The sequence below is a fragment of the Pongo pygmaeus genome, chromosome 2 (assembly GCF_028885625.2).
Source record: "Pongo pygmaeus isolate AG05252 chromosome 2, NHGRI_mPonPyg2-v2.0_pri, whole genome shotgun sequence".
Lineage (NCBI taxonomy): Eukaryota > Metazoa > Chordata > Mammalia > Primates > Hominidae > Pongo > Pongo pygmaeus.
The window spans coordinates 8,432,900-8,458,943 of NC_085930.1; the positions used below are offsets into that span (position 1 = coordinate 8,432,900).

A 26,044-nucleotide genomic window follows, 5' to 3' on the forward strand; every position below is an offset into this window, starting at 1 on the left:
AAGAAAATACATCTTATTTGTGATTACTTTAAAAAGAATTATTGTTCAAAATTTGCATATTAAATATGGAGAGAAGTCATCAAACTGGCAAAAATATTTATAATACATGGGAAAAAATGCTAGTATACCTAAAAGTATACTAAATGCTAGTATACAAAAAGCATTTAAAAATCAACTAGAAAATTACTTTTTAAAAAGCATAAACATGTGGCCAGAGTTAAAACACAGAGGAATAAATGCCATAATCACACAATATCCAGCCTCATTAACAGTGAAAGAAACTCACATTGACACAACTAGATATTTCTAATCTATAATATTGATCATAAATAGGAAAAATATATAAATATGGGTACAAACTTCCTGAGCACATTTAGCCACCACAATTAAATATGTAAATGTAAATGTTCATATGCTTGGATTCAGCAATTATACACATGTATATTTTTCTAAGAAATTTAACTCCTAAATATTCACACAAGTAACAGCAACTTTGTACACCCGTGTCTGTGTGTGTGTGTGTGTGTGTCTATCTAAAAGATGTACATCTATAGAGAATTGGGTAATAGTCTACTATAGAATAAATCTTGTGCAGCCATCCAAAAGGATGGGGTCGAGCTACACATACAGACATGGAATGGTTTTCCAAGATAATACTGCTGATGAAATAGGCAAGTGGTACGTGTATATATGTAGATTGGGTACACTTAGCAAATTGTCTGATGATAGGTGATATTATGTAGGCTTTTTACTTTCTAAATACTATTTAACTTGATTTTTAAGCAAGAATTCCATGATGTGTTAAGAGTTTTAAAAATGTTTTAAAATGTGGCGCCTATATATTAATCTTGATATTCACCTGAAATGAAATCATAGTTCTCAGATTGAGTAGCCTTCTCTCTTACATTTTTCTCTTGCAAGTGTTAAGGTCCTACCCCTACACAGATCTTATTTAGAAATTCTTAAATAGTATTTAAAATGATTGCCCCAGGGCTCAGACAAACAAATGCAATTGTATGATCATTAACAATGATAATTTCATAAAGTAATAGAAAATAGTATGACTGTCTTTCGCACCTTTTTGTGATCATATGTCAATGTGTCAGTGTTAGCTGTCAAGTTGCTGGTGAAGTTTGGATATTTTGATGTAGCATCTGACACAGTGTTGTATATATTTAACTTTGTAATAAGTATTTCTTATCTTTATTAAAGGATGGATGAAAAGGGAGATCTTTTTTTTAAATATAGAAATGTTACCAGGTTCTTATAGACTAATAGTAAGCATTCTAATCCACATGGCTTCTTGACTTTTAATATGTATGAAATGAAAAGTTTACACTTACCCATATAAATGCTATCTTTACTTTTAGGTCTTCAAAGTTTCTACACACACTTTCAGGCTTTATGTTCCTATTTATGTTCTTTTTTTAAAATCAACAGCATGTTTCCCATTGTATGGTTACCTCTTTTATCTCCCGCAATAAAATTAATTGAAAGCATATTCAACTTACTTAAAAGAGCCGTGATCAGTGGTGTTGTCAAATGACTATGCTTTCTCAGAAGTAGAGCGTGTTTATTTAGTGGGTTATGACTCTGACAAACAAACAGTACCTAAAACTCAGCTGTATATTAGTGTGACATTTTTTGTTACCCAATGTTTATTTATTATTTCTATCTAATGGTAGAAGACTTATCCTCATCAATTATGCTTATTCTTAGTTCAATCCACTGGCAGCTCCATTATTCTCAGTTTAAAACAAAATCCCAGTTGAATTGAAAGCTCTTCTCAGATTCTTTCATTTTTTTCCTTGGGGTTGCCTCTGTTCCTAGGAAGTTATTCACATCACAAAAACTGTCCAGTTGATAAGTTGTTGTCTGCTTTTTGGTTCTGTGTTTTCATTCTTATCCTGGACTGCTGTTTCCAATATACCCCCCTCCTCTGATCTGTTTCTCCAGCCATTCTCTATACAATATTCTTTCTAATGTTCTTTCTAATAATGACTTACTCAACGTGTCCTATTTGAATTCAGTTCCTAGTGTTTGTGATCCCTGCAAGACGCTCATCTGGGGCGGCCCATGCTATTTCTTCTGCTGTGGGATACCCACATCACAGCTAATACTGACAGGACCCCAGAATTCTCACTGAACTGTCTCCTATACCATTTGTCGGGAGCATAGGCGAGCTTTAAGACTTTTTTGGAGAAAAAAAAAACAGGGTTTGAGGGAAACTAAGGAGGGGAAAGTCTCTAGGCTGTTCATGCTCAGACCTACCACGTTGCCATTTCTATTTTCTCATTTCTATAGCATTTCACAAGAGGTAGGTCTGTGAAGCTGCTGCCTCCCTAATCTCAGTTAGAAAATGAGTCATGATGCCTTGCTATATACAGTCAGTGCTATGATCTGAATCACTACATCTCTCCCAAATTCATATGTTGAAATCCTAGCCCCCAGATACTGGTATTAGAAGGCTGGCCCTTTGGGAGGTGATTAGGTCATGGGGACAGAGTTTTCATGAATGTAAATCAATGCCCTTATAAAAGAGATCTGAGAGAGATCTCAGGTGATCACACAGTAGAAGGCACTCTCTGTGAACCAGAAAGCAGGCTCTCACCAGACACCAAATCTGCTGGCACCTTGATCTTAGATTTCCCAGCCTTCAGAACTGTGGTAAATAAGATTTGGTTATTTATAAGCTACCTAGTTTATGATATTTCGGTATAGTAGCCCAAATGGAATAAGACTGTTTAGAATCTTCAAATTTTTAAGGAAAATCATCTTCTCATCCTCTTCCTTGACCAAGACTTCTCACCTATATCCAAAGGTTTTTTGTTGTTATGATTTTTATGTTTTGTTGTGGTGGTGGGTGTCTTTTTTTTTCTTTTAATGTTTCTATTTCCTTTGCTCTCATCCTGGCTCTGAATATTTTTTTCCTTTTGTTTTGGTGGTCAGGCAGTAGTGGTGTTGGCACTGAAGTAAGGAAATGGGTCTAAGGACTCTCAGTTTCTTTCAGGCTTTTGTCCTAACTGAATTTCAAACTCAAACTCTGGAGTAAACAATTGAAATCTTTGTTTCTTCGTTCATTTTTGGCAACCGCCTCAAGAGCCAACTGACCACCCTATGTTTTTAAAGTTCGCACTGGAGAAGTCTGGCAGGGGGTGTGGTGGTTAAATTAAAGATACATATAGAGAGACACATCAGTTAAATATGACACATCCTATCATATCATTGAAGTGGTCTTCATCAAAAGTGTAACAGACTACTACGTCATCATTTATGTCATCTTAGGAAAAATGTGACAAATGGAGAATTTTTAAAAAATCACAGAGGGCTATTTTGTTAATCTTCATATCAGTTCTGTTAAATCAGGGTGTTTCTAAGTAGTGCAAAAAGGAGTAAAATAATCTTTTAAGTGTTCCTTGAATTGATTTTGTGATAATTTTGACTTAGGCTACCGCCAGTATAACTCATATAATGTGAACATGTATATTGTGGTTAAGACCATTGACTCTGACATCAGACCACCTCTTTTAAAATCTTAGTTCTCTCACTTAATAATTGCATAAATTCTCTTAACTTAAATTTTCTCATTTGTAAATCGAATATTATTTTAGCATGATTAGGAGCATGAAGTATGATGTTTCATATAAAGCACTTAGCACCGTGCTTAATATAATCATTAAGGCCCTAAGAAAATGTTAGGTCACATCATTTTTATGATTTTTTTTTCCTTTCTACTGAAAAATCTCACGGTCTGAACAACAGAACCAAAAGAAAATGGCTACTATAAAGAAGGTAAACAGATGTGATTTCAGACAGCCAGTGGGGAAATCTCAGGGTATGTTATGAATTAATTTCAAGTAGGTTTGATTTGGGTAAGTGAGGAAGCAGAAAAGTCTGAATAGGAGCAGAACCTGTAGCAGAGTGGATTTTGTTCTGGCAAGAAAAATCTTGGGAAATCCCAAATAAATGACCGCAAAAGATTCATGGGTTAACAATTTTGCCCCCCTCCACCCTTGCTGGGAAAAACTAAATGTACTTGTTGACTCTTAATTATTCCGATCTACCATTACCAGTTGTCTTAATAAAAAAAAAAAAATTGTAGCCCTGCTTTTCTTTCTTTCTTTTTTTTTTTTTTTTTTTTTGAGATGGAGTCTTGCTCTGTCGCCCAGGCTGGAGCGCAGTGGCTCAATCTCGGCTCACTTTGAGCTCTGCCTCCTGGGTTCACGCCATTCTCCTGCCTCAGCTTCCCGAGTAGCTGGGACTACAGGTGCCTGCCACCACACCCGGCTAATTTTTTGTATTTTTAGTAGAGATAGGTTTTCACCGTGTTAGCCAGGATGGTCTCAATCTCCTGACCTGGTGATCCGCCCGCTTCGGCCTCCCAAAGTGCTGGGATTACAGACATGAACCACTGCGCCCAGCCAGCCCTGCTTTTCTTTTGCAACTTATTAGTAGGGTTTTTTTTGTTTGTAGCTGCTCATTTTCTTGTGCTTTACATATGCCTATTTTGAGATTTACAAATATGAATGCCTGGTAATTAAAGCAAAATTTTTTATGTTCCATCACCAAGAAGAAGTTTAACCACAAGGATCCATTAGATATCTGATACATTTTAGGCCACAGAGGAATTGACTTTTTAAGATTCGCATTGTAGAAATGCAGAGACATGGAAACAAGAAATTGAATATATGAATTTATAATGAGAGAATGACTTCTGTTATTCTGATTGGAAAATCTGGGGTGATCTTAAGTAATGCAATACTTGTCCGCAGCAAAAGGCTCACGTGATTTTGAAATAGTCATATGTCTTTGCAAAGCAAATAAAAAGTTGCCTTTATTTAAAAACAAGAATAAGACAGGCAAATCACTTGATGATTACAACAGTATTCATGACTTGCAGTACTGACATTCTGTAGATTGATGCAGTCTTCAAGTGTGGAAATCCTGAGTCATACAGAAGATGAGATGTTTTAATAATTAAAAAAATATTTATATAGTCAGCAGATTGTCAGTAAAGGTGGTTTAGATTACAAGAGTTACCCAACAGAGACTATGTCAGGTTGCAAATTATTCTAACCAGAAAACCATTTGAAAATGAATAAAGGAAACTTAAGAGTGGATTGACATACCCCGGATCCTTTTATTTTTTTTTTCTCTCTCTCGTTGTCCTCTTTTATCCTTCTCCTCCTCTTCTTTCGAAATGGGAAAGGAAAACTATTGCTTCCTTATCAAGCATAATACCAGTATGCTTGTGATAAAAAGAAAAAGGTGGAGCCAATCTTTTGGCATTCAGAAAGTGTTGTTTGTTCCCAGTACACAAATGCTACACAGTACACAGATTGTGACTTGTAATTTTATGAGATGCTTCTTTATCTCCTTCTATTTGTTCTTTTGCCCTTTGTGTAGTCCGTTTTGTAGATTGCCTTAATGTCTCCAAACACTAATTGTGTCCTATTTTGTAATGAAATCCATATTTTACAAAATTCTTTGACTAGTTGAGGGATAAGAAATGTTGTTTAATAATAGAAAAACTTTGAACCAAATTGGCTCATTTAGCTATTAAATTTCTGACATCCATCCTGGGTTTACAACAGTTTTAGATCAAAGGCCAAGAAGACAACTTGAGATCCTTGCACCCACACAACAGCAACCTTGCTGCATTTCTACCCACATGTTTAAAGAGTTTTGCTTCATGTTTTGTTATTTAGTTTTAAACAACATAGAAAACACCTATTATTCTGTGTTTTTACTCTTCCAAACAATTATACTTCAGGTACAAAAACAAAGGGAACTAAAACAGGTGACAGATGTATTAACTAACTTTATTTAGGTAATCATTTCACAATATATAAGTTCATTAAAGTATTTTTTACACACCTTAAATATATACAATTTTAATTTTCAATTGTACTTCAACGAAGCTGGAAAGAAAAAAAACAAAATAAAAGTAACTTCGAGTAGGTGCAAACTGAAGGTGCTGTGTGAATTGCCCATATCAGAAAGTCAATTAACTGTATTAGACACAGATAAAAGTCACATTTCCCATTTTCTCTTTGATAAACTTCTTACTGATTTTAGCTTTGAGTTCAAATTAATCTATGTCCTATTAATCAATATATACCTTCCTTTTGTCACTATTTTTAACTTCTAAATTTTAATTTTTGCTATCTGGTATGATTTTTTAAATCCACTTTAAATACTTTTTGGAGGAAGATAAGATAAAATAAGTAAATTAATAAGTAGAATATAGGTCTGGACTGTTAGTTATGAACCAACTATATTTATTTTACTGACAATAGTAGACTCAGTTTTTAACCATCTAATGGCTCACATAGTTTATAGTAATCCCATTGCGGAGTACATTTCAACATAACAACAGAATTTATTTATCACATTAGTCTAAAAGAATAATTTTGATTGTTACTGAAAGTGTTAATTGAAGCACTGCATAAATGCTCCAAAGATTATTTGTGTCTTTTTTCTCCCAATATCACCTCCTTTTGAAATTACAAATGTTTCATTTTTGCTATTTACTATTCACTCATACTCCAAGCAAATAAAAAAATAGCAAATAATTTGTATTGTATAAATAGCACTGTCCTAGTCTTGCATTTTTGTCACGTACTGTGTTAGTTGGTTTTTTGAAAATTGTGAGCTCCAGCACAGAATTTGCTTAGAGATCATGATGTCTTCAGGTCAGAACTCACAGTTGCCTGGATTATCTTTTTGGTTTCTATATCCAATGTATTGCAGATTATGCTAATTTTTGCTACCATATGTATTAATGTTCTTTATTTTCTCCCCATTGTCATTTGTTCCAGGTCTACAGCATCAAGACAAGAGTAAGGAATCACCATGGTACTGAAACACACAATCTTAGTGAGTTAAGTTGCAGCATAAATCCAAAGGCCCACTGGGAAAAGATACTGTCGGGATTTTCCATTCAGCAATAGGACATGAAAGGCATGGAAGGAGAAGACAAAGTGTCACGCAGTTGACTGGTTTTCGGCCTTTCTTGAGAAAGCAAAGTGGATCCTAGACATTGAAGAAAAGCATTTTTGTTTGTTTATTTCCTCATCTGAGCCTTTGCCAACTGTGCAACTCTCTCCTTTTGTTACCTTGCTTTTATCAATATATAGCTAAGTTTTTGTTTCATTTTGATTTTTTTTTTAGCCAACCACCTTGTCAGGAAAGGATGAACCACACATTAAAATGTTCATTCTTTCAGGAATACAAGTTTGTAGCTCTATGTGCATCTATTTTTGTAGAAATACAAAAAGTTTGGTTTAGCATTGATGGGCTATTTTTGAGGGATGTATTTTTTTTAATATTGTAAAAATTGTTGAGTTCTGTTTAAAGAACTTGCTCTCAGAGAAGCACTGGCAAAAATGTTTAAAATGCTTATCTCTAAGATGTCTATTATATGCTCTGTCTGTGCTTTCTAGGTTACCTCAAATGTTTTGTTTTTTAACTTTTTACAAAAGTAGCTATATTGTAGTCAAACCAATGCAGTATTGTTTTTACATTGAATCTCAGTAAAGATTTAATTCCATGCTAGCTCAATTAGTTTTGAATTATATGTATAGCTTGAAAAGTTTTTTTTTAATGACTGTACTAGAGAAATGATATTTTATTGCTTTGATTTCTCCCAAAGAATAACTTGGAGGTTGACTAATAAGAAAGTTGGCATAAACTTTCAATCAGATGAAGAGTTTGCCTAGAGGAGACTAATTGTCTTTCTAGCCCATCCAAATTTGATAAATGGAACCAGAGTTTATATACAACTACAAGGAAAACAATGCGTTTAACCATGCTACCTATGAGCGCCAGTGACTTATTTTACTTGTTTCTAATTATTCATTCATGGCAATTTAAAAAGTCATATTTTAAGTGGGATTTGTTTTTCCTGAAGAGCATTTGAAGGAACAATATCTGGGAAGGTACTAGAGAAATTACAAAGCCCGAGCTCTTTCTTATAATGCCACCTATCACCGTAAGCTAAAACATACAAACAAACAAACAAACAGTTCTATATATAATAGTTTCAACACAGAACTTAACAAGTCTCTTTTTTTTGTTTGTTTAAATCTGGCTTTACTTGATTTAATTCCCTTTTAGAAAGAAATTTAGGGCAAAATAAAGTGTATGTTAGGATTTAAATTTATGCCACAATTTAAAAATAAAATCAGAGGTTATATACAATTTAAATTGGGCTAAAAATTAAAAATTTGATTATCTAACTTGATATAGCTCTCAGAATCTAAATAAAGTTAACATTATCATTAAGACACTGCTAGGAGAAGATTAAGATTATGAAAGTAGCAGTTACTGATACTATTAGGACTTCAAAGGCAAAGTTTATTTCTTCCATCAACTGCTTCCAGAGATGTCATGTAAAAAAGTTAGTGTATTAGAGAAGTTTTTTAGCTTTATAAAGAGGTTTTTTCAAATTTCTCCCATTTTTCTCTCCACCCACATAAAACAGTATGTTCAGTGAAATGCCACTTTCTATCTTTAATTGTTCGTATCATATATGCGAACTTTTTAGACATGAACATGGCATGTTCAGCTAAGCAGAGTTCTCATAGATAATTTTCAAATATTTTCCTTGGCTGTAATTTATGTATTCATTTATATCCTATCCATCTTTTGAGCTTCAGATCTATATACTCTCTTGTACTCTCATCACTCCGCACTTTGCTGTTTCTTACCTAGCCTCTCTTTTACACAATATGAACATTTTTACCAATGTGGGGTCCAAATTTAAGATACCTTCCACTCACTAATAATATGAACTTATATTTCCTGGGAGTAGCCAGATTAAATTTTCTATACTTTGGTCCATAATTTGATTTGATATGATCGTTTCATTTATAATTTGCCCAAATACATGGAGCACAAAATTTACTGAATTTGTAAATCTGGATTTGCCTTGTGTCCTTCTGAGTTTTCAAAGGCAAGTATTCAACAGTTCCCATCTTATGACTGACAGGGTTATTTGCCTCATCCACATCCACCTTCGGAATACATTAACTTCCTTTGTAATTTATTTGAAAGTAGTATTAAACTCATTCAGATCATTCAGTTGGATTTTCCCAATGAAGAGGAAAAGGAAAGTAGTTACTCCTAGCTCCATTTCTTATTTTTCACCATATTTAATTGAAGGGCATTAATTAGATGTCTTCACCCTGAATTTAGACTTTGCTCTGTGTCTCTCCCGGTAACTGTCAGATAAAAAATTTATTGGCTCTGAGGACCTGAGAAATGTTGGGAACCCGGTTTCTGCTGTACACAGGAAAGATTTGTAAGTGAGCTCTCTCTTTGAAAACAGGACCCAGGCTGGGCACAGCGGCTCATGCCTGTAATCCTAGTATTATAGGAGGCAGAGGCTCGGGAGGATTGCTTGAGCCCAGGAGTTCAAGATCAGCCTAGGCAACACAGGGAGACCCTATTCCTACAAAAACTTTCTGAAAAATTACCTAGGCATTGTGGTGCACACCTGTTGTCCCACCTACTCTGGAGGCTGAGTCAGGAGGATCGTTTGAGCCTGGGAGTTTGAGTTTGCAGCTTGCAGTGAGCTGTGATTGCACCACTGTACTCCAGCTAGGGCAACAGAGCAAGATCCTGTCTCAAAAAGAAAAAGGAAAAAGAAAACAGGACCTAGGTGTTTGGGGTACACTGCCACCCAGGGAGTGGATCAAAAATATACGTAGAAAGAGAATGAGCGTGTCTCTATAATTGTCTTCTAGGACCATATTGCTGTTAGAAGTCCTAAAAGAGGATGGGTTGTAATTTAGCATAATATTCTGAATTCATTCCAAGTTTAAAATCCTGTCATTCTCTGGCTCTTCTTTTTTCACATCAAAATGATGCTGTTGGACTTAGAGGCTTCTGAACTGTTTTATTGAGGGCTACTATCTGCCTCCACAATTTTATTAAAACCACTCCACCTTTAGACAAAGGTGACTTTTGTCTGATTTTACAAATCAGATTTTATTCAAGCTTTCTAAATATCTGTGAACTAGACCCTAGAAAATTGTCTCATTTATTTTAAGTAGAATCTATGCTTCCACCAATAAACCATCAGGAGCTAAGAAACAACATAATGTTGACAAATCAGGAACCTAACAGATTATTTTGCCTCTCATTATTAATTTGAAAGAGCCTCTAAACTTTTGAGAAATCAATGTGTCTTCTTAAGAAAGTTAAGCACCCTCTCTTAACTTTCCCCTCTATTTGCTCTCCTTTCTCTTTCTTCTTAAGAGTATTTATATTATTTTGTTAAGCAAAAATGGCCAAGATTGCTCTAAAATTTGCAAAATGAGGAGTGGATTGCAAATAATTGAGGGATTTATTTCTTTATAAGAGTTAAAAAAAAAACCCAGATTCTAAGCACTGATATGAAAGTTGCCTTTGAGAAGCTTGTTATTCATTATACAAAAAGTATGTGCCCATTCCTATTCTAAGATTTGCAGAATATGTCACCCTGTCTAGCTTTTGAGTTTGCTATCTGGTTTAATGTTGTATTTATAATTTAAAGTGGAAATCAGAAACTGTTTCAAGAACCTGTATTCTATCCCTTACTGAGTGTCCCTTCTTTAAATAGTGTTTGCTGAATTAAGCCGATGGGGGCAGTGGCATTAAGTGGTGGAAAAAGGAAAGTATATATGTTAGAGTTTTGACTGAGGGATAAATAGATAGCAGAACGGATTAATGGAAAAGAACTTGGCTGTTAGGCCGTTCTCTAAATTCTAGTTTAGCCACAAGTTTATGTGTGGTTTGGGGCTTCATTTATTTATCTCATGAGTAAAATGGGATAATACCTAACAGGCAGGCTCTGGAAGTTGGAAATCACACACACACACACACACACACACACACACACACACACACACACACACACACGCACGATCAATCATCTGGCTCATATTAGATGTTCAATAAATAACAGTTACTACAGTTGCCTATCACTTAAGTAGTTCATTAAATTGAGCTCCCAAAGGTCTCTTCTCTTCACATCCATATCCGTTTCTGCAGCAATCAAATAGATACGTGATTGTTTTTCTGTAAGAAATTACTGCAAAGAGAATCTTTTTCTCCTACTGTTCCTTCTACCTGGTATAGGAGATAAATGTACATTTCTTAATTAGCTGACTTTTTAGTGTGTCGTTTCTGAAGGAAAAATAAATTAACCTTACAGTGGCATGTAGGTCCAATTCAGTTTTCCTACATGTTCCAAAATTTTATTTAAATTACTGTGTCCAAAATTATGAGGACAGTGTCATTCATTCACCATAGTTTATATTTTTAGTTATATATTGAACTTCCTTGGCACCTAGGATAAGAACATTTCTTTTGAAATTATCCAATTTTTTTTTTATTTTTATTTGACTTGAAGGAAAGTTGCAAAATATGGTGGAAAAAATCTTCCACATTAAAAGGGGGAAAAAAACACAACCATTTACGATCTCAGTCAGCAGATTTACTCTACTCAAGGAAAAAAAGAAACAACCTTATTGGAAGCAGATGTTGACACTGTGTCAGTTATTGAAGATGGAAGGAGTTCACTTGAGCCATTGCAGTTACAAAGGGGTATTGATGGCAGTTCGAATTCCCGATTGATCACCTTTGCAGCCAAGGGAAACGCAGCAGAAACTGTATGGGATCGGAAATGAAATCAGCCTGCCAGTTTAATGGAGAGGCTCCTAGAAACTCATTTTTTTTCTTTCCTGTAAGATAAAAGACATCTTTCAGAATAAGAAAGACTTGTTTGAGAGAGAAATTACAGTTTATTCTCTGAAAATATTTAAAGGCCAAAGTGCCCTTTAAATCTATTATTAAAGCATTAAAACTATTACTAAAATCATTATAGAAAAATTGGGCAAAAATTTTAGCCTAACTTTCAACATCCATTCAAAAACAGATGTTGAAAACAAACATATAACCTATAAAAAAGTGAATGGCTCTGGCAAGTAGGGGCATGGGTGGAGGCTATAAGGAAACCTCAGTCTCAATAACTTCAAAATGTTACTTTGCATGGTAACTTGGTCATGGAGATTGGTCACAGCACAGACATTTAGAATTTTTTAGCAGGATTTTTTCTTTTGAATCTTGTAGTGCTCTCTGGGAATTGCACCATGTACATTTTACAACCTACAGAAATCGTCATTATTGCTAAAGTATCTCAATTTTTCTATTTCTTTTATTGTCTATTGTGCTTTTTTGTTTAAAAATACTTTTATAGTTTTAAAGTATTGATCAAAGTAGTATTCTCTTGAAGTTGTAGTCAATTTAATTTGATCCAATAAGTTTTTCTGAATCTCCTTTTTAAGTTCCAAGAAATTCCAGTATAAATAAGTGTACTTTTACCAATTCCATTGTATAAGCAAACAGACACCTTTTAGAAAAGGATAAGTAATCATCAATTTGTTTTTTTTAAAAAAAAACAATTTCTAGACTACTAAATTTGTCATAAGAATAATTCTTTTAAAATGCAAGATACTTTAATTAGTTTTTTTGGTATATGCATAAGATGTGAACTTTCCTATTGATATCTCTTTATATTAATAGAGATGTACATTTCTTTCTATGCTGTGGCTAGAGCAAAAGTTAATAATGATTATTTACACAATTGATTTAATTTCTTAGGATATGTACAATATTGGATATTATATCTGATTTAAAAATACTATTCCATACATTTTTTTTCAGGAGATAAAACATAGGGAAAAGTTTTCATGTGAATTCTTTGTATCACTTTAAAGTACATATATTTAAAGGGAAGATATGGATACAATTTGTTTTTATTATATAAATCTAGGTAAGGTGAAATGCTTTCGTGAACAAAAATACAGTGTAGTGAATTTTATATTTGTCACTTGATTAGGTAAACTGAAAAGTAACAATAGAAATATTATTTTACGGCATTGAAATACCATGAAATTTCAGACTTGTTAGTTCTACAAGCAGTTATGCTACCTTAATTTTGTGTTTCCAGAAATAAAAAATAACCTTAGTTATGCTGTCATTCTTAATTAATAAAAAAAGTAAAATTCATAAAACTTTTGGCTTTATAAGATAATTATAAAATTATGTACTTTTTCTGTTTTTGTGGGGTTGGGAAAACATTTTCTTATTTCTATTCACTCTTCAAATGCAGGTCTCATAATATGTGTCAATGATATAAGATGATGGAAGACTGTAATGAAAACATATGTCATTATCTTCAGTTTGTTCAATAAATAATTTAATGTGAATTGAATGTTTGTGTTTTAACGTAGCATTTGGATTTGGTCTGCATTTCTTGAGAATTTAAAACTCTTTTTGTTTCCTCCTTATTCAATTAAGCATCTTATAAATATTTTGGAAATTACAACAACCTAGATGTTATTAATTAAGAAGTTAATTTCTAGGGCCAAGAAGTCTATATGTGACTGCAAGGAGTAGATTATAAAACACATGTTTATAATGGAAAAGCAAATGAAATGGGGTATATTAATTACATAACAGCAAGAGTCTTGAGAATTTTATAATACAATGCTTCTAAGGATATTGGTTGACCAAGGTGTATTTTATTGTTTTTACATTTGTTGACAGGGACCCTGCCATAAGTAGTATGAAAAAACGAACAAAAACTTTTCTATGATTCATTAACATTGAAAAGAGAATTCCAAGACCTTGTATTCTGAAGAAAGCTAGAGTTTCTCTACGTGGGCCCTCAATTTTCTTATTACATGTATCTTTAATGTGAAAGTACTAAAGTCTGAAAATCAGCATTTAAATAATAGACTTTCCAGCATTACAGAAGAAATAATTTGGCACAGGCTTTTTAACTGTACGCCATATTTAGAATGTGGTGTCAAAATGAGATTTTTAGAACTGCTGTAAAATATTACTACATTATTACAAAGATAATGGCCTAAAACAACACAAATTTATTATCTTACAGCTCTGTCGGTCAGACATTCGGCAAAGATCTTAGTCTTGGTGGGCTACAGAATGTAGGAGGCATTTCCTGGATGCTTGCAAGAGAGAATCTTGCTGTTCCCTGCTTCTAGAGTCCTTTGCTTAGCTTCCTTCCATCTTCAAATCCAGCAACCTGGTCAAGACCTTCTCACATGGCATCACTGACTTTCTCTTCTTCCTCTCCCTTACATATTTAAGGACTCATGTGATTACAATAGCTGCATCTGTGTAATCCAGAATAATCTCTTCATCTCAAGGTTTTTGTTTGTTTGTTCTGTTTTGTTTTGTTTTGTTTTGTTTTGATGGAGTCTTGCTCTGTCGTCAGGCTGGAGTGCAGTGGCGCGATCTTGGCTCACTCCAACCTCCACCTCCCGGGTTCAAAGGATTCCCCTGCCTCAGCCTCCCAAGTAGCTGGGACTACAGATGCGTGCTACCACACACGGCTAATATTTTGTATTTTAGTAGAGACGGGATTTCACCATGTTGGCCAGGATGGTTTCCATCTCCTGACCTCGTGATCTGCCCGCCTTGACCTCCCAAGGTGCTGGGATTACAGGCATAAGCCACTGTGCCCGGCTCAAGGTTCTTAATGACATGTTTAAAGGCCCTTTTTCCATGTACAGTAACATATTCAAAGGTTCTGGGGATTAGGACTTGGAGCCATTATTCTACCTACAACAATTAGTATTGGATTTCCATCATTTTCTATCACTCTTGTAATCGAGAAGGACTATTTCACTGGGAGTAGCAAGTCGTAATGTTTGCGTTGGCATTTGTGTGGGGGTTTATCTTCATTCATTAAATAATTGCATGTAAAGAAAATTCCTCTCACTATTTCAAATGTTTCATGTAGTTATTATAGTGCTTCAGAATCCAAAGGGTTATGTGTTACTTATGTAAGATGAGCAGTCTGAGGGGTGGAGAGCAGGTCATCTAGTGCAGATTCTTCCTAGCTGAAGTGTGTTTTCTCTGGGGACAACCAAGTAAGATTTAATTGTTTTGTTTCCTTTTTTGGGAACTTAGGCCCATCTTGTGATGTCCTAAGTCTCCAAGCATCTTATTTGACCTGCTTATACACATTTGACTAAATAGCTAAATATGACCACATTGACATGGTAAAGCTTTAACACTTTTGTCCAGATTGAATCACTCCATCTGCTATCAGTTAAGCAGTGGAAAACTGTTATGGAAAAGCAAACATGTTTTGATAGATTTAATGTGTAAAGAGGGTATCAATACTCTGGAATGCTGCTGATCAATAAATGAGCTGCAAGACTTTGTTCGAAACAACACTCAAGCACAACTGTTTTACTTTCCATACCAAGTTTGGCTGTGACTGAATGAAGAACACCAGCATTGATCTTTGCTTTGCACTTGTACAAGAGACTATTTGCAGAGAGCCAAATATAGCAACAGAGGATTTAATATCTTGCCAAAAAATACAAAATCTGTTCTCCTTTAAGCATGACACTCTATCCTTTCTTGTGGATCTTGCTAAAAGGAAAATATAGCTTTAAACTCCCCTATTCCTTCTGTTGAAAGCTTATGAATCTTTTTCAAATGAGCTATGCATGGATTTGTGGTGTTTTATGTTTCCAAAAGAAAATGGCTACATGAAAAATCTGTCCAGTGTTATCATTTTTCTTACAAAAAATACTTCTGGTTATGGCTGTATTAATTAATTTGATTGTGATAATGATTACACAATGTTTACCTATATCAAATCATCATATCATATACCTTAAATATATACAACTTTTATTTGTCAATTATAACTCAGTAAGTCTGGGCAAATATCTTTAAGTCAAAGATTAGAGTCAACAGAAGTAAAGAAAAATCATACTTTGATAGGTTCAGGACTAATCAAGGATCAATGGGTGACATGATATCATGCTATGTGCCATTTTGTATTGAACAAATTACACCAACAATAAAAAAAATTGGCTTCAGTCAACGAGGTTCTTTCTTTGTCTTAGAACATGGGTGCTTTGTTCTGAATGTTGTCTCATGGGTAGGCAGATTAGTTTAGATTTCTCTATGATGTGGGTGATGACAATAGCTCTTCTGCTCTGTTTATGATGCATATAAAGAATTTTGAAAATAGTCTTGCAAACTTCACCATGAAGTTTCTGCAGTGACAGCTTTACCCGACATCTCCGTGTGGGATTTTAAAACAAACACAAGGCTGTTTGGAAATACTTGGTATATGTAAATATGCAAAATATGCTGAACAGCACTAACAGCTGTAGGGTGTACTCCCTCATCCTTGAGCAGAATATTTTGGTGGCAGTGTGGTTATTTTTTCCATCTTTGCTTTGAATTCCCCCCCCCCTTTTCTCCACCCACTCACCCATCTACAATCCACTCCAAAAGCACAAATTTAACACCCTTCCCCCTACTTCCACACTGCTTCCAAGAGAATCATTTTAGTAGATTCCCACTGGAAAAGGTGGGTGGTGGCTTGATGGAATGTTTCTGAGTTACATGATGTTGTAAAGCCTGAGTTTCGGGGAACTTGCTTGGACTTGATCTGACATCAAGCTCACACACAGCCCAGACACTCTGCAGGCCAGATTCCATTAAGGCTTATCATTGCAAGAAGAGGAAAAGTCCTTTGTGAGTGGCCCTCCAGCCATGATGATTCCAAAGATGGGAAAATAATCATTTTAAGTGTGTGCTATCAGGTTCTGTAACATCAAGGCACTCATCCTTTTATGAAAATAAGCAAATGCCCTATTTTCATATGCCTTTCCTCAGAGCCCCCAGATGGAGGGAGAACACAAGAAAAGGTAAAATTCAAAGTCTCTTCTTATGGTACCTTGAGGAATTGAAGGTTTGAAGGAAAAAAGGTACCAAGTATGAAGAGAGAAGACCCACATCCTAGGACCATTTCCACGGGTGATTTGTTGATATCATTTCATCTTATATTTCTGTTTATCCGTCCAAGGAACATCAAGTGAAATAAGAAATCTAAACTGATTTGGGGAAAATAAAGTGCTATACAAATACAAATAAATAGGAACCAATATTTAATGAAAGTCCTTGATCTATCATGAGTATTACATGAATTCAGCTCAAGTGACTCTCACAAATAGCAATATGCAGATAGCATTATTTGGGAAGCTGTTAGCAATATAAAAATGGGGGTTGAGTTTCAGCAATGCTACTTAGAAGCTGTATATTTTGGATAATTTTCTTCACCTCTTTAAGTCACAGCGTGGTCATCTGTATGTAAGATGAAGACGAATTTTTTTTTTTTTTTTTTTTTTGAGCTGGAGTCTAGCTCTGTCACCCAGGCTAGAGTGCAGTGGCTGGATCTTGGCTCACTGCAACCTCTGCTTCCTGAATTCAAGGGATTCTCCTGCCTCAGCCTCCTGAGTAGCTGGGATTATAGGTGCCTGCCACCACGCCCAGCTAATTTTTGTATTTTTAGTAGAGACTGGGTTTCACTGGCCAGACTGGTCTCGAACTCCTGACCTTGTGATCTGCCCACCTCAGCCTCCCAAAGTGCTGGGACTACAAGCGTGATGTTGCTCTTTAATTAATCTAACTTTTCAGTAATTGAGGAAATCATCAGTTAAGTTCATTCCGAAGGGCACTGATATAATTTCGCTCTGAGTCCCCACTCAAATCTCATCTTGTAGCTCCCATAATTACCAAGAGTTGTGGAAGGGACCCGGTGGGAGATGATTGAATCATGATGGCAGGTCTTTCCCTTGCTGTTCTTGCAATAGTGAATGAGTCTCACAAGATCTGATGGTTTTACAAAGAGGAGTTTCCTTGCACAAGCTCTCTCTTTGTATGCCGCCATCCATGTAAGATGTAACTTGCTCTTCCTTGCCTTCCACCATGATTGTGAGGCCTCCCCAATCATGTGGAACTGTAAGTTCATTAAACCTCTTTCTTTTGTAAATTGCCCAGTCTCGGGTATGTCTTCATCAGCAGCAGGAAAATGGACTAATACAGTAAATTGGTACCAGTAGAGTGGGGCGTTGCTGAAAAGATACCCAATAACGTGGAAGCAACTTTGGAACTGGGTAACAGGCAGAGGTTGGAACAGTTTGGAGGCATCAGAAGAAGACAGGAAAATATGGGAAAGTTTGGAACTTCCTAGAGATTTGTTGACTAGCTTTAATCAAAAGGCTGATAGTGATATGGACAATGAAATCCAAGATGAGATGGTCTCAGATGAAGAGGAGGAACTTGTTGGGAACTGGAGCAAAGGTGACTCTTGTTATGTCTTAGCAAAAAGATGAGGAATTTTGCCATGCCCTAGAGATTTGTGGAACTTTGAACTTGAGAGAGATGATTTAGAGTATCTGGTGGAATAAATTTCTAAGCAGCAAAGCATTCAAGAGGTTACTTGTGTGCTGTTAAAGGCATTCAGTTTTATTAGGGAAGCAGAGCATAAAAGTTCAGAAAATTTGCAGCCTGACAATGGGATAGAAAAGGAAAATCAATTTTCTGAGGTGAAATTCAAGCCGGCTGCAGAAATTTGCATAAATAATAAGGAGCTGAAAGTTAATCCCCAAGCCAATGGGGAAAATGTCTCCAGGGCATATCAGAGGTCTTCACGGCAGTCCCTCCAGTCTCAGGAGGCTTAGGGGGAAAACATGGTTTTGTGGGCTGGGCCCAGGGTCTCTGTGCTGTGTGCAGCCTAAGGTTTTGGTGCATCCCAGCTGCTCTAGCGGTGGCTGAAAGGGCTCAACATAAAGGCTGGGCTGTGGCTTAAAGCCTTGGCAGCTTCCACGTGATGTTGAGCCTGTGAATGCACAGAAGTCAAGAACTGACTGTTGGGTAACTCCACCAGGAGAAAAACCACGACCTGCCAAGATGCTTGCTGAAGGCAAAGGGAATACAGAATGGGTAGCAGAAGAAGGTAGTCATCAATACCAGCTACGACCATGTGACCAGCTCAGAAACGGGGACTGTAATTGTCATGAGTATTTCCTTCTCCTTTTGTTAGAAACATGTTTGCGCAAGTATGCACTTGCACTAAGAAAATACCTTCACTTTATTTCCTTTTTCCTTTATCATGTGATGTAAGATTTATTGACTTCATATCAGCATTTAAGTGTGTTAACTTTGTGTAATAGCATTTGGGTTAGGGATTGTTGCATTTCTGGTTGTATGAAGGAGAGTTGTATTATGTTAGGTGTAATTATGACCTTATTATTGTCTTTATTTGAAGTTATGTATGATTTCAGGAGATGTGTATGGGTTCAGTTCGACAAGGGGTGGACTTGTGATATTAATACTGAGTGTCAACTTGAATGGATTGAAAGATGCAAAGTATTGATCCTGGGTGTGTCTGTGAGGTGTTGCCAAAGGAGATTAACATTTGAGTCTGTGTATTGGGATATATATATATAAAATCTCCTATTAGTTCTTCTCCTATAGATAACCCTGACTAATATAGGCACTCAGCTGTGAGTGACAGAGCCAGGATCCAAACCCAGATTTAGCCAAACAGGAAACTCAGAACTCCATACCACCCCCAAATTTTTGCTATTGTCACATCTGAATGTATTTGCTGTGAGAAGATTTTATAATCTTGTAGCCAACTGGGATAAAAAGAGACAGTAAGAGAAGCTAAAAATGGCCAGAAAGGATAGGGTACTTTGGAAGAGTGAGGGAGAGTAATGTGGCTTTCATGAATGAGAGTTATGAGAGACTTTGGAATTGTAGAACGTTATTTGCCACTTGGGGATACAGAATAAATTCATCTGACATATACTTCTGATCTCAAGGAATAGGATTATTTCTTTACTCAGCTTATCCTCAAATCTCATTAAAATAGTGAATAATGGATTGGAAGAATTATAGCTTCTTGATGTTGACATCTTATTTTTCGTCTGAAACTGTCAACTCCCTAATCTCTTTAGGTGTTCAGCACTTGTTCTGTCTGCTAGAAAAAAAAATCAAAATTACATTTTAGTCCTGAAAAATTTTTTTAATGAAGTACCCTCATTTCTCACACTTAGAGTATGTGTTTGGGCAAGACTTTAACAAACATGTATAGAATAAATCATTTGAAAACACTTGTCTTAACCTGTAGTTTCTGTGTCAGAAAGCTGAGAGGCTATAAGATTCTATCGTCATCTTACTCCTCACTTGCCAGTTGTTTAACATGGGAAACGTACCCTTCCTCATGAATAAAAAGGAGATGGCAATACCTACATTATAGGATAGATATGCAGATTAGATGGGATGATGTGTAAGTGCCTGTTAAGTACTAGACTTCCCAGGAAGCTTAGAATTTTATGCATCAATTAGTACTGGCTCAAATTTACTAGGCATCTATAACCAGGAACTTTACAAAAGTCACCTCTTGGAATCCTCAGAACAGCTTTTCAAGGCGGGTTTCCTTATTTTCACATTAGAGATGAGAAACTGAGTTGCAGGGATTTTAAATAACATGACAGAGCAGAATCAGGATTAAAAGTCCAGTTGTGTAATTTCACAGCTCATGTATTTTCTACTACACCAAGCTCCATCTCAATCTACTATATGATTAATATTGAGTGCCTAGTGTTTGCTCACATTCACATACAAAATATAAGTAAGGCAGAAGACTAGAGATCGTACTACAGGTAACGGAAAGCCTGGTTTTTAAACTGCTTATACCGCAAACTAGCTGCACTCTCTGCCCTACTGTCTTACTTTCTTAAAATTGAATTATGAGACTGACACATCATGATAAGTAACTGAACAATCTAGTCCAATTTCTGCATCAAAATTCAGATTGCTATGAACTATAATCCCCATTTCCTTCTTTCTCTAAACTCATGAAAATAAAGCAGGAGAAATCATCCTACTGCCAGAACTTGTGTGAGTTTGTGTGTGTGAGTGCGTATGTGTGAGTGTGTGAGTGTGTGAGTGTGTGTGTGTGAATGTGTGTGAGTCTGTGTGTATCATTTTTTTTCTCTTTATTTAGACTTTCTATAGGGTCAACTATACGCGGTAAAAATACTAATAGAAGTAAAACAAACTAGTGATTTAAATCCCTACAAGTCCTGACTTGAATTCATATGGATGTTTAATCCATTTCCCTTGTCAATGTTGACAGTGAAGATGGCGTCTGTATTGACTGTTTGTAATAGGCTAAACCACTCTCTCTGATCAGGTAGTGCACATTCATAAAAAAAAAACAAGTCTCAGAAATGCCAGCTTTTTCATGGAAATATTTTTAGATGCAACCACTGCACCTTGCTCTCTGCTATACTTTTGGACCTGTGAGCCTTCTAAACTTGTCCATGTTCCCTGGCCCCATGACAATTCTCTTAGACTTGTCAAAAGAATTCAGCTTCTCTGATGTGCAACTTTTTATTGCATGTCCTAGAAAAGATTTTTACCTGTTTTTATTTCTTGATTGTTCTACTAGGTCTTTGCTACCCCAGCCCTGCTAAACTTCGGCTGCTAAAGCCAGCCAGGAACAGGCTTTCCCTCTGAGATCTAAAAGGATTAGCTTTGGAAACTTAATCACCTGGATCCAGGATTTGTGGGGCCTGAGACTTATGAAAGCTGGGGGGAGGATGACCTTTTAAGTAAAAGAATACAAAATGAATACTAAGTTATGTACATAAGTGAAGACCGAAAATGAGAAATCACAATGGGCAAATTTTGAAAAGCAAATAAATGCCATAGAACACAAAATTCAGAAAAAAATGTATATTTTCATTAATTACTTGCTTAAAGATGCATATGTGATGCACTGCATTTCTAATGACTAGTTTTAATACTCTGCACATTTTAAACCTGTTTTTTATTTTTTATTTTTCACTAAACTCTTGTGCTTGCTGATAGAACACTGATAGGATATGTTCATAGAGAGAGGTCATCTCAGGCCCATTTGAAACATTGCAATGGATGAGTTGAAGGATTCCTAGAAGCCATTTATATACTAGGGAATGACTATTTAATTGTACATAGACGTATTTGAAAATGGCATAAATATATCCACTAAATCTCCGTTGTATGTGTTGACCAACTCAACCTTGTCTTAGCTTCATCCCTACCACCCCATAAGGGGAACATGTGATGGAGAAGACAGTGTATGTGAGTGAAGGAGACAGCGTTCTTAAACAATAGTGCTTAAAACAGCTAATTTTTGAGAAAATTAGAAAAGCGTATGTCAACATGAGCTCTAGATTCATCCCAAGACCTGGGAAAGGGCCTGTGCAAGTGAGACCTGGAAGCTTTAGCTTGGTTAGCCTCACAGCAAATCTCCTAAGCACATGTCACCTAAGCATGTCTCCCATGATAAAAAAAGGAAGTTCTATTTAGAAAGGCATCAGATTGTGGCTTTGCACTTTTAATTTCTGGTTCCTATCTGTTGCAGTACATTAAACTGAAAATTCAAAGATAAGGTTGGGTGTCGTGGCTCACGCCTGTAATCCCAGCACTCTGGGAGGCCAAGGTGGGCAGATGACTTGCAGTCAGGAGTTTGAGGCCAACCTGGACAAAATGATGAAACCTTGTCTCTATGTCTCTACAAAAAAATACAAAAAGTAGCCAGGTGTGGTGGTGCGTGACTGTAACCCCAGCTACTTGGGAGGCTGAGGTCGAAGTGAGCCGAGATCGCACCACTGCACTCCAGCCTAGGTGACAGAGCAAGACCCTGCCTCAAACAAACAAACAAAACCCTAAGATGATAAGAGAGTTACATACTGAATAACTAAGATGTAACAAGACCAGGTTGACTGAGAGAGACAGAAGGGAACGTTAAAAATGTTTGGAAAAAATTTTAACTAGACAAACAAGGAAAAAGTCTGTAAGATGACTCTGAACTGAAGAATTTGTGTGCAAATAACCTGATGTCGAGAATTATGAGGAATGAGTTATCCTCTGGATAAAGCAGTCTTGTTGTTCTTAATAATAAAACTATATGTTGTTTACAGCTATGCATCATCATGAACCAGAACTACATCACATGTTAAAGTAATGGAATCTTACTGAATAATGAAGAGTTACCTAAAGAATGCTTTCGTAGATTATCTGAAAAAAAAATCTATTCCTGACCTACTTTTGTTACTAACAACCCGTGTGCTCCTAGAAAAAAAATAACTAAATTTCTTTGATGTGTTTTCTTCTCTATAAAATAGGAACAATATGACTAGACAATCTTTAAGTCTTCTAGTTCTAAAAGTTTTTGTACATGTATTTTCTTTAAATATGACACCATACCTTATTTAGACATCATCATTCATATTTTCCTGGAGTTAGAATAGTTTGGAAAGAATAATCTAATTGGAAAAGATTATTTAACAACTTCTTCAGATGTTAATGGAAGTTGGAGCTGTAAAAATTCAATAATGACAATGTTGTTCAGAGTGGAACAAAGAAAAATTCCAAACAGTCTCTGCAACAAATGCCATTGGCATTTATGTAATCTGAAGTTTTAAAAAAAGAGAGAAAAGAAATAGCAAGAAAGACATGATTCTCTTAGGAATTTGACATCCTGGTATTGTGTTTTTAACAGTTTTTCTTTCAGGGAGCCAATACGCAAACCTGTGCACAATTTAGACTTTTTGCTCATCCCATATGTTTCATGTGCTGGTTTGAATTATTCAGTGGTGGAAAATAGAAATGTAGAATTAAAAAAAAATTCACAGCATTCCTATACTAATTACAGGCAGCACAGTAGACAAAGTTACAGACATATATGATTAAAGACATAACAGGTTATCCAGCTCAATCAGCTCTGCTGCATTTTACAAAACCAAATCTTTGTTATGTGTCCAGCTTAATTTCAATGATCCATGTTGGTGTCTATAGATTCTTCTGGGACACTAATAAATGACTAAATTTCAATATAATTTTCCTGCACTTGCTGACGGCTTAATCTCGTGACTGAATTTCATGTAATTACCTACAGTCATTCACACTTTCATTAGTAAGAACAGTTTATCATGATAATTTGAAGGCATTTACCACCTGCTCATGATGCCATCCAGCATGTAGACAAAGCAAGTTAAATGACTACAGTCCCTCAACCACCTTGGTCTGGCTGTTTCATGTGTAGGGATCTCTATCACATTCTCTTCTATCAATAATATTTCCATATTAGTCAATTTGACTTGCCTCATTTCTCATGAGTACATCTTTCTCAGCAAATGTCCTAACACATACTTCATCCGTTTTTACCCTCATCATAGCTTTATTGTAAATAGATTGATCACATCAAGCCTGAGGCCCCCTAACTGCGCAGTGGTGTTTACAAACTACGGCCACAGCAGTCCATTCTGAGGTGGAGGAAGACATAGTTTCTCCTCCTGAATAAACCACTCTGTTCTGAAAAGGGAAACATTAGTTTCCTTGCAGGTACTGAAACTGTTTTCCCAAGACTGATCCCTTCCTAGAGTTTCCAATGTGCCATGTAGATTGTCCCATGTACAATGTCCCATGTAGTATCACCAGAGGACTGAGCCCTGGTCCTGGCAGGAGATTTCAGGGTGAGACCAAGTACAAGGAGAAGCCGGGATATTTCTCTGTCTCCTGCTCTGCTTTGAACAGCATCTCTGGCAGCAGCTGTGTCTCCCACAGTGACTATGACTCCTCTGAGGCCTCAGCTGCTGACACACTCCCAACTACTGCTGGGTACCCTAGTGTCTGGGCTCCTTTTAGAATCCTTCTCCTTTTTGCCCCTATGGGTGGGAGTGGCTTCCTGATGTTGCTAATCTCTAGTTTGTTTGACCATCTCTGTAGCTCTTCTATCACTATATAACCAATCTCCTGCTTCAAATTTGCTGTTTAAGAACTCAGAGTGGTTTCTATTTACCTGGTTGAAATATGGCATATACCATTTTGCCCATAAGGAGTGATCCCAGGAAACAAATCCTCAAGAAAGGATTTTATGTTAGAGCATGAAAGTAGGAATGACCCGCATGAAGGCAGAGAGGGAATTTTAGTAATCCATGGTATGCAGAGGCATCACAACTACCTGGATTATCAAGGCTCTAAGAAATTAAGTAATCTGCTGTACTCTGCCACTATGGCAGTAACAGTGATTACAAGTATTGTAGAGCTTAATAAAGTATTTGAGACAACACTTCAAGGTTTCCAAAAAAAGAAAGCCAATGCAAGACTTTTAAGTTTCAGCTCAAACCCAGGTAGAAAACCAGAGCACTTGATGACAGCTTTCAGTGAATTATTTTTATCCATTATACATACAGGACAGCATGGCTGAAAGTCAGGACTAATGTCTTGTGGTGTAGTTTGGAGAATTTTGAAGCAAGTTGGTCAGATAACTTTGCCAAATTTCTTCTGTTAATATTCAGGGGTTAGTGAGAAAGCAATGATTCTCTTAGAAATGGACAGAAACCTGTTTGATCACAGATGAAGCTGGACACTGGACTTCCACAATGAAATAAGTTCCATAATTCAATATCAAAACTGATTTCCCAATAGAAACACCTCTCTCTCTTTTCATTTTCCTGAGGAAACCAGCCGTCTTTTGAAATTCACACACATCACACTTCATTGTTTATAGATCCAAAACTGGAGTCAGATTCCAGTAAGACCAGGGAAGAATCAATAGTTATCTTGGAAGAAGACAGCATATAGACCACCAGGAATTGCGAAAACTTGCCCATATCGATCAACTGAAATTTAAACAGCACATATATAAATGAATCCTAAGCATGTGAAAGGAAGAAAATGAAATATACAGTTAGGTTGGCTATATCTATTGGATTCATGATTTAATGTATTAACTTGATCATCTGGAAATGGCTCTAATAGTTCACTTGGTTGACTGACTAAAGCATGGATTCCACAAAGGACTATGTCCAAAGAGGTCAAGATGCGAAAACTTTCCTGTAATTATTTAGAGCAAGGAGTCCAACAGATATACAAACATGATAAATTTAGAGTAAAATAATTATGGACAATTTGCTTTCTCTTCCTCTGACAATTTTATCTGAAAGTTACAAAAAAACACTTACATCACCAGGGCATTGAGAAATGCTTCATGAGGGAAATACCAGCATTTTTGAAAACTTGGTTCTGAATTTCAACTGGAAATAGGGGTTGATGGTGGGAATTGCCACTTGTGAAGTAGTCTACATGATTTTAATGG

The 26,044-nt window shown here is 36.0% G+C and overlaps 1 protein-coding gene and 1 pseudogene across 3 annotated transcripts in view; both read left to right on the forward strand.

The window, feature by feature from the left end:
• VGLL3 (vestigial like family member 3) overlaps positions 1-13,261 on the forward strand; it is a 50,876-nt gene extending 37,615 nt beyond the window's left edge. For all 3 annotated transcript variants that reach the window (XM_063661464.1, XM_063661466.1, XM_063661465.1), the window contains exon 4: positions 6,822-13,261. In XM_063661464.1, the coding sequence (XP_063517534.1) occupies positions 6,822-6,865 (44 nt within the window). In that variant the 3' untranslated portion in view covers positions 6,866-13,261. The remainder of the gene's footprint in view (positions 1-6,821) is intronic.
• A 1,271-nt stretch (positions 13,262-14,532) lies between these two features.
• Positions 14,533-15,916, forward strand: LOC129034139 (uncharacterized; annotated as a pseudogene).
• The last annotated feature ends 10,128 nt before the right edge of the window (positions 15,917-26,044 follow it).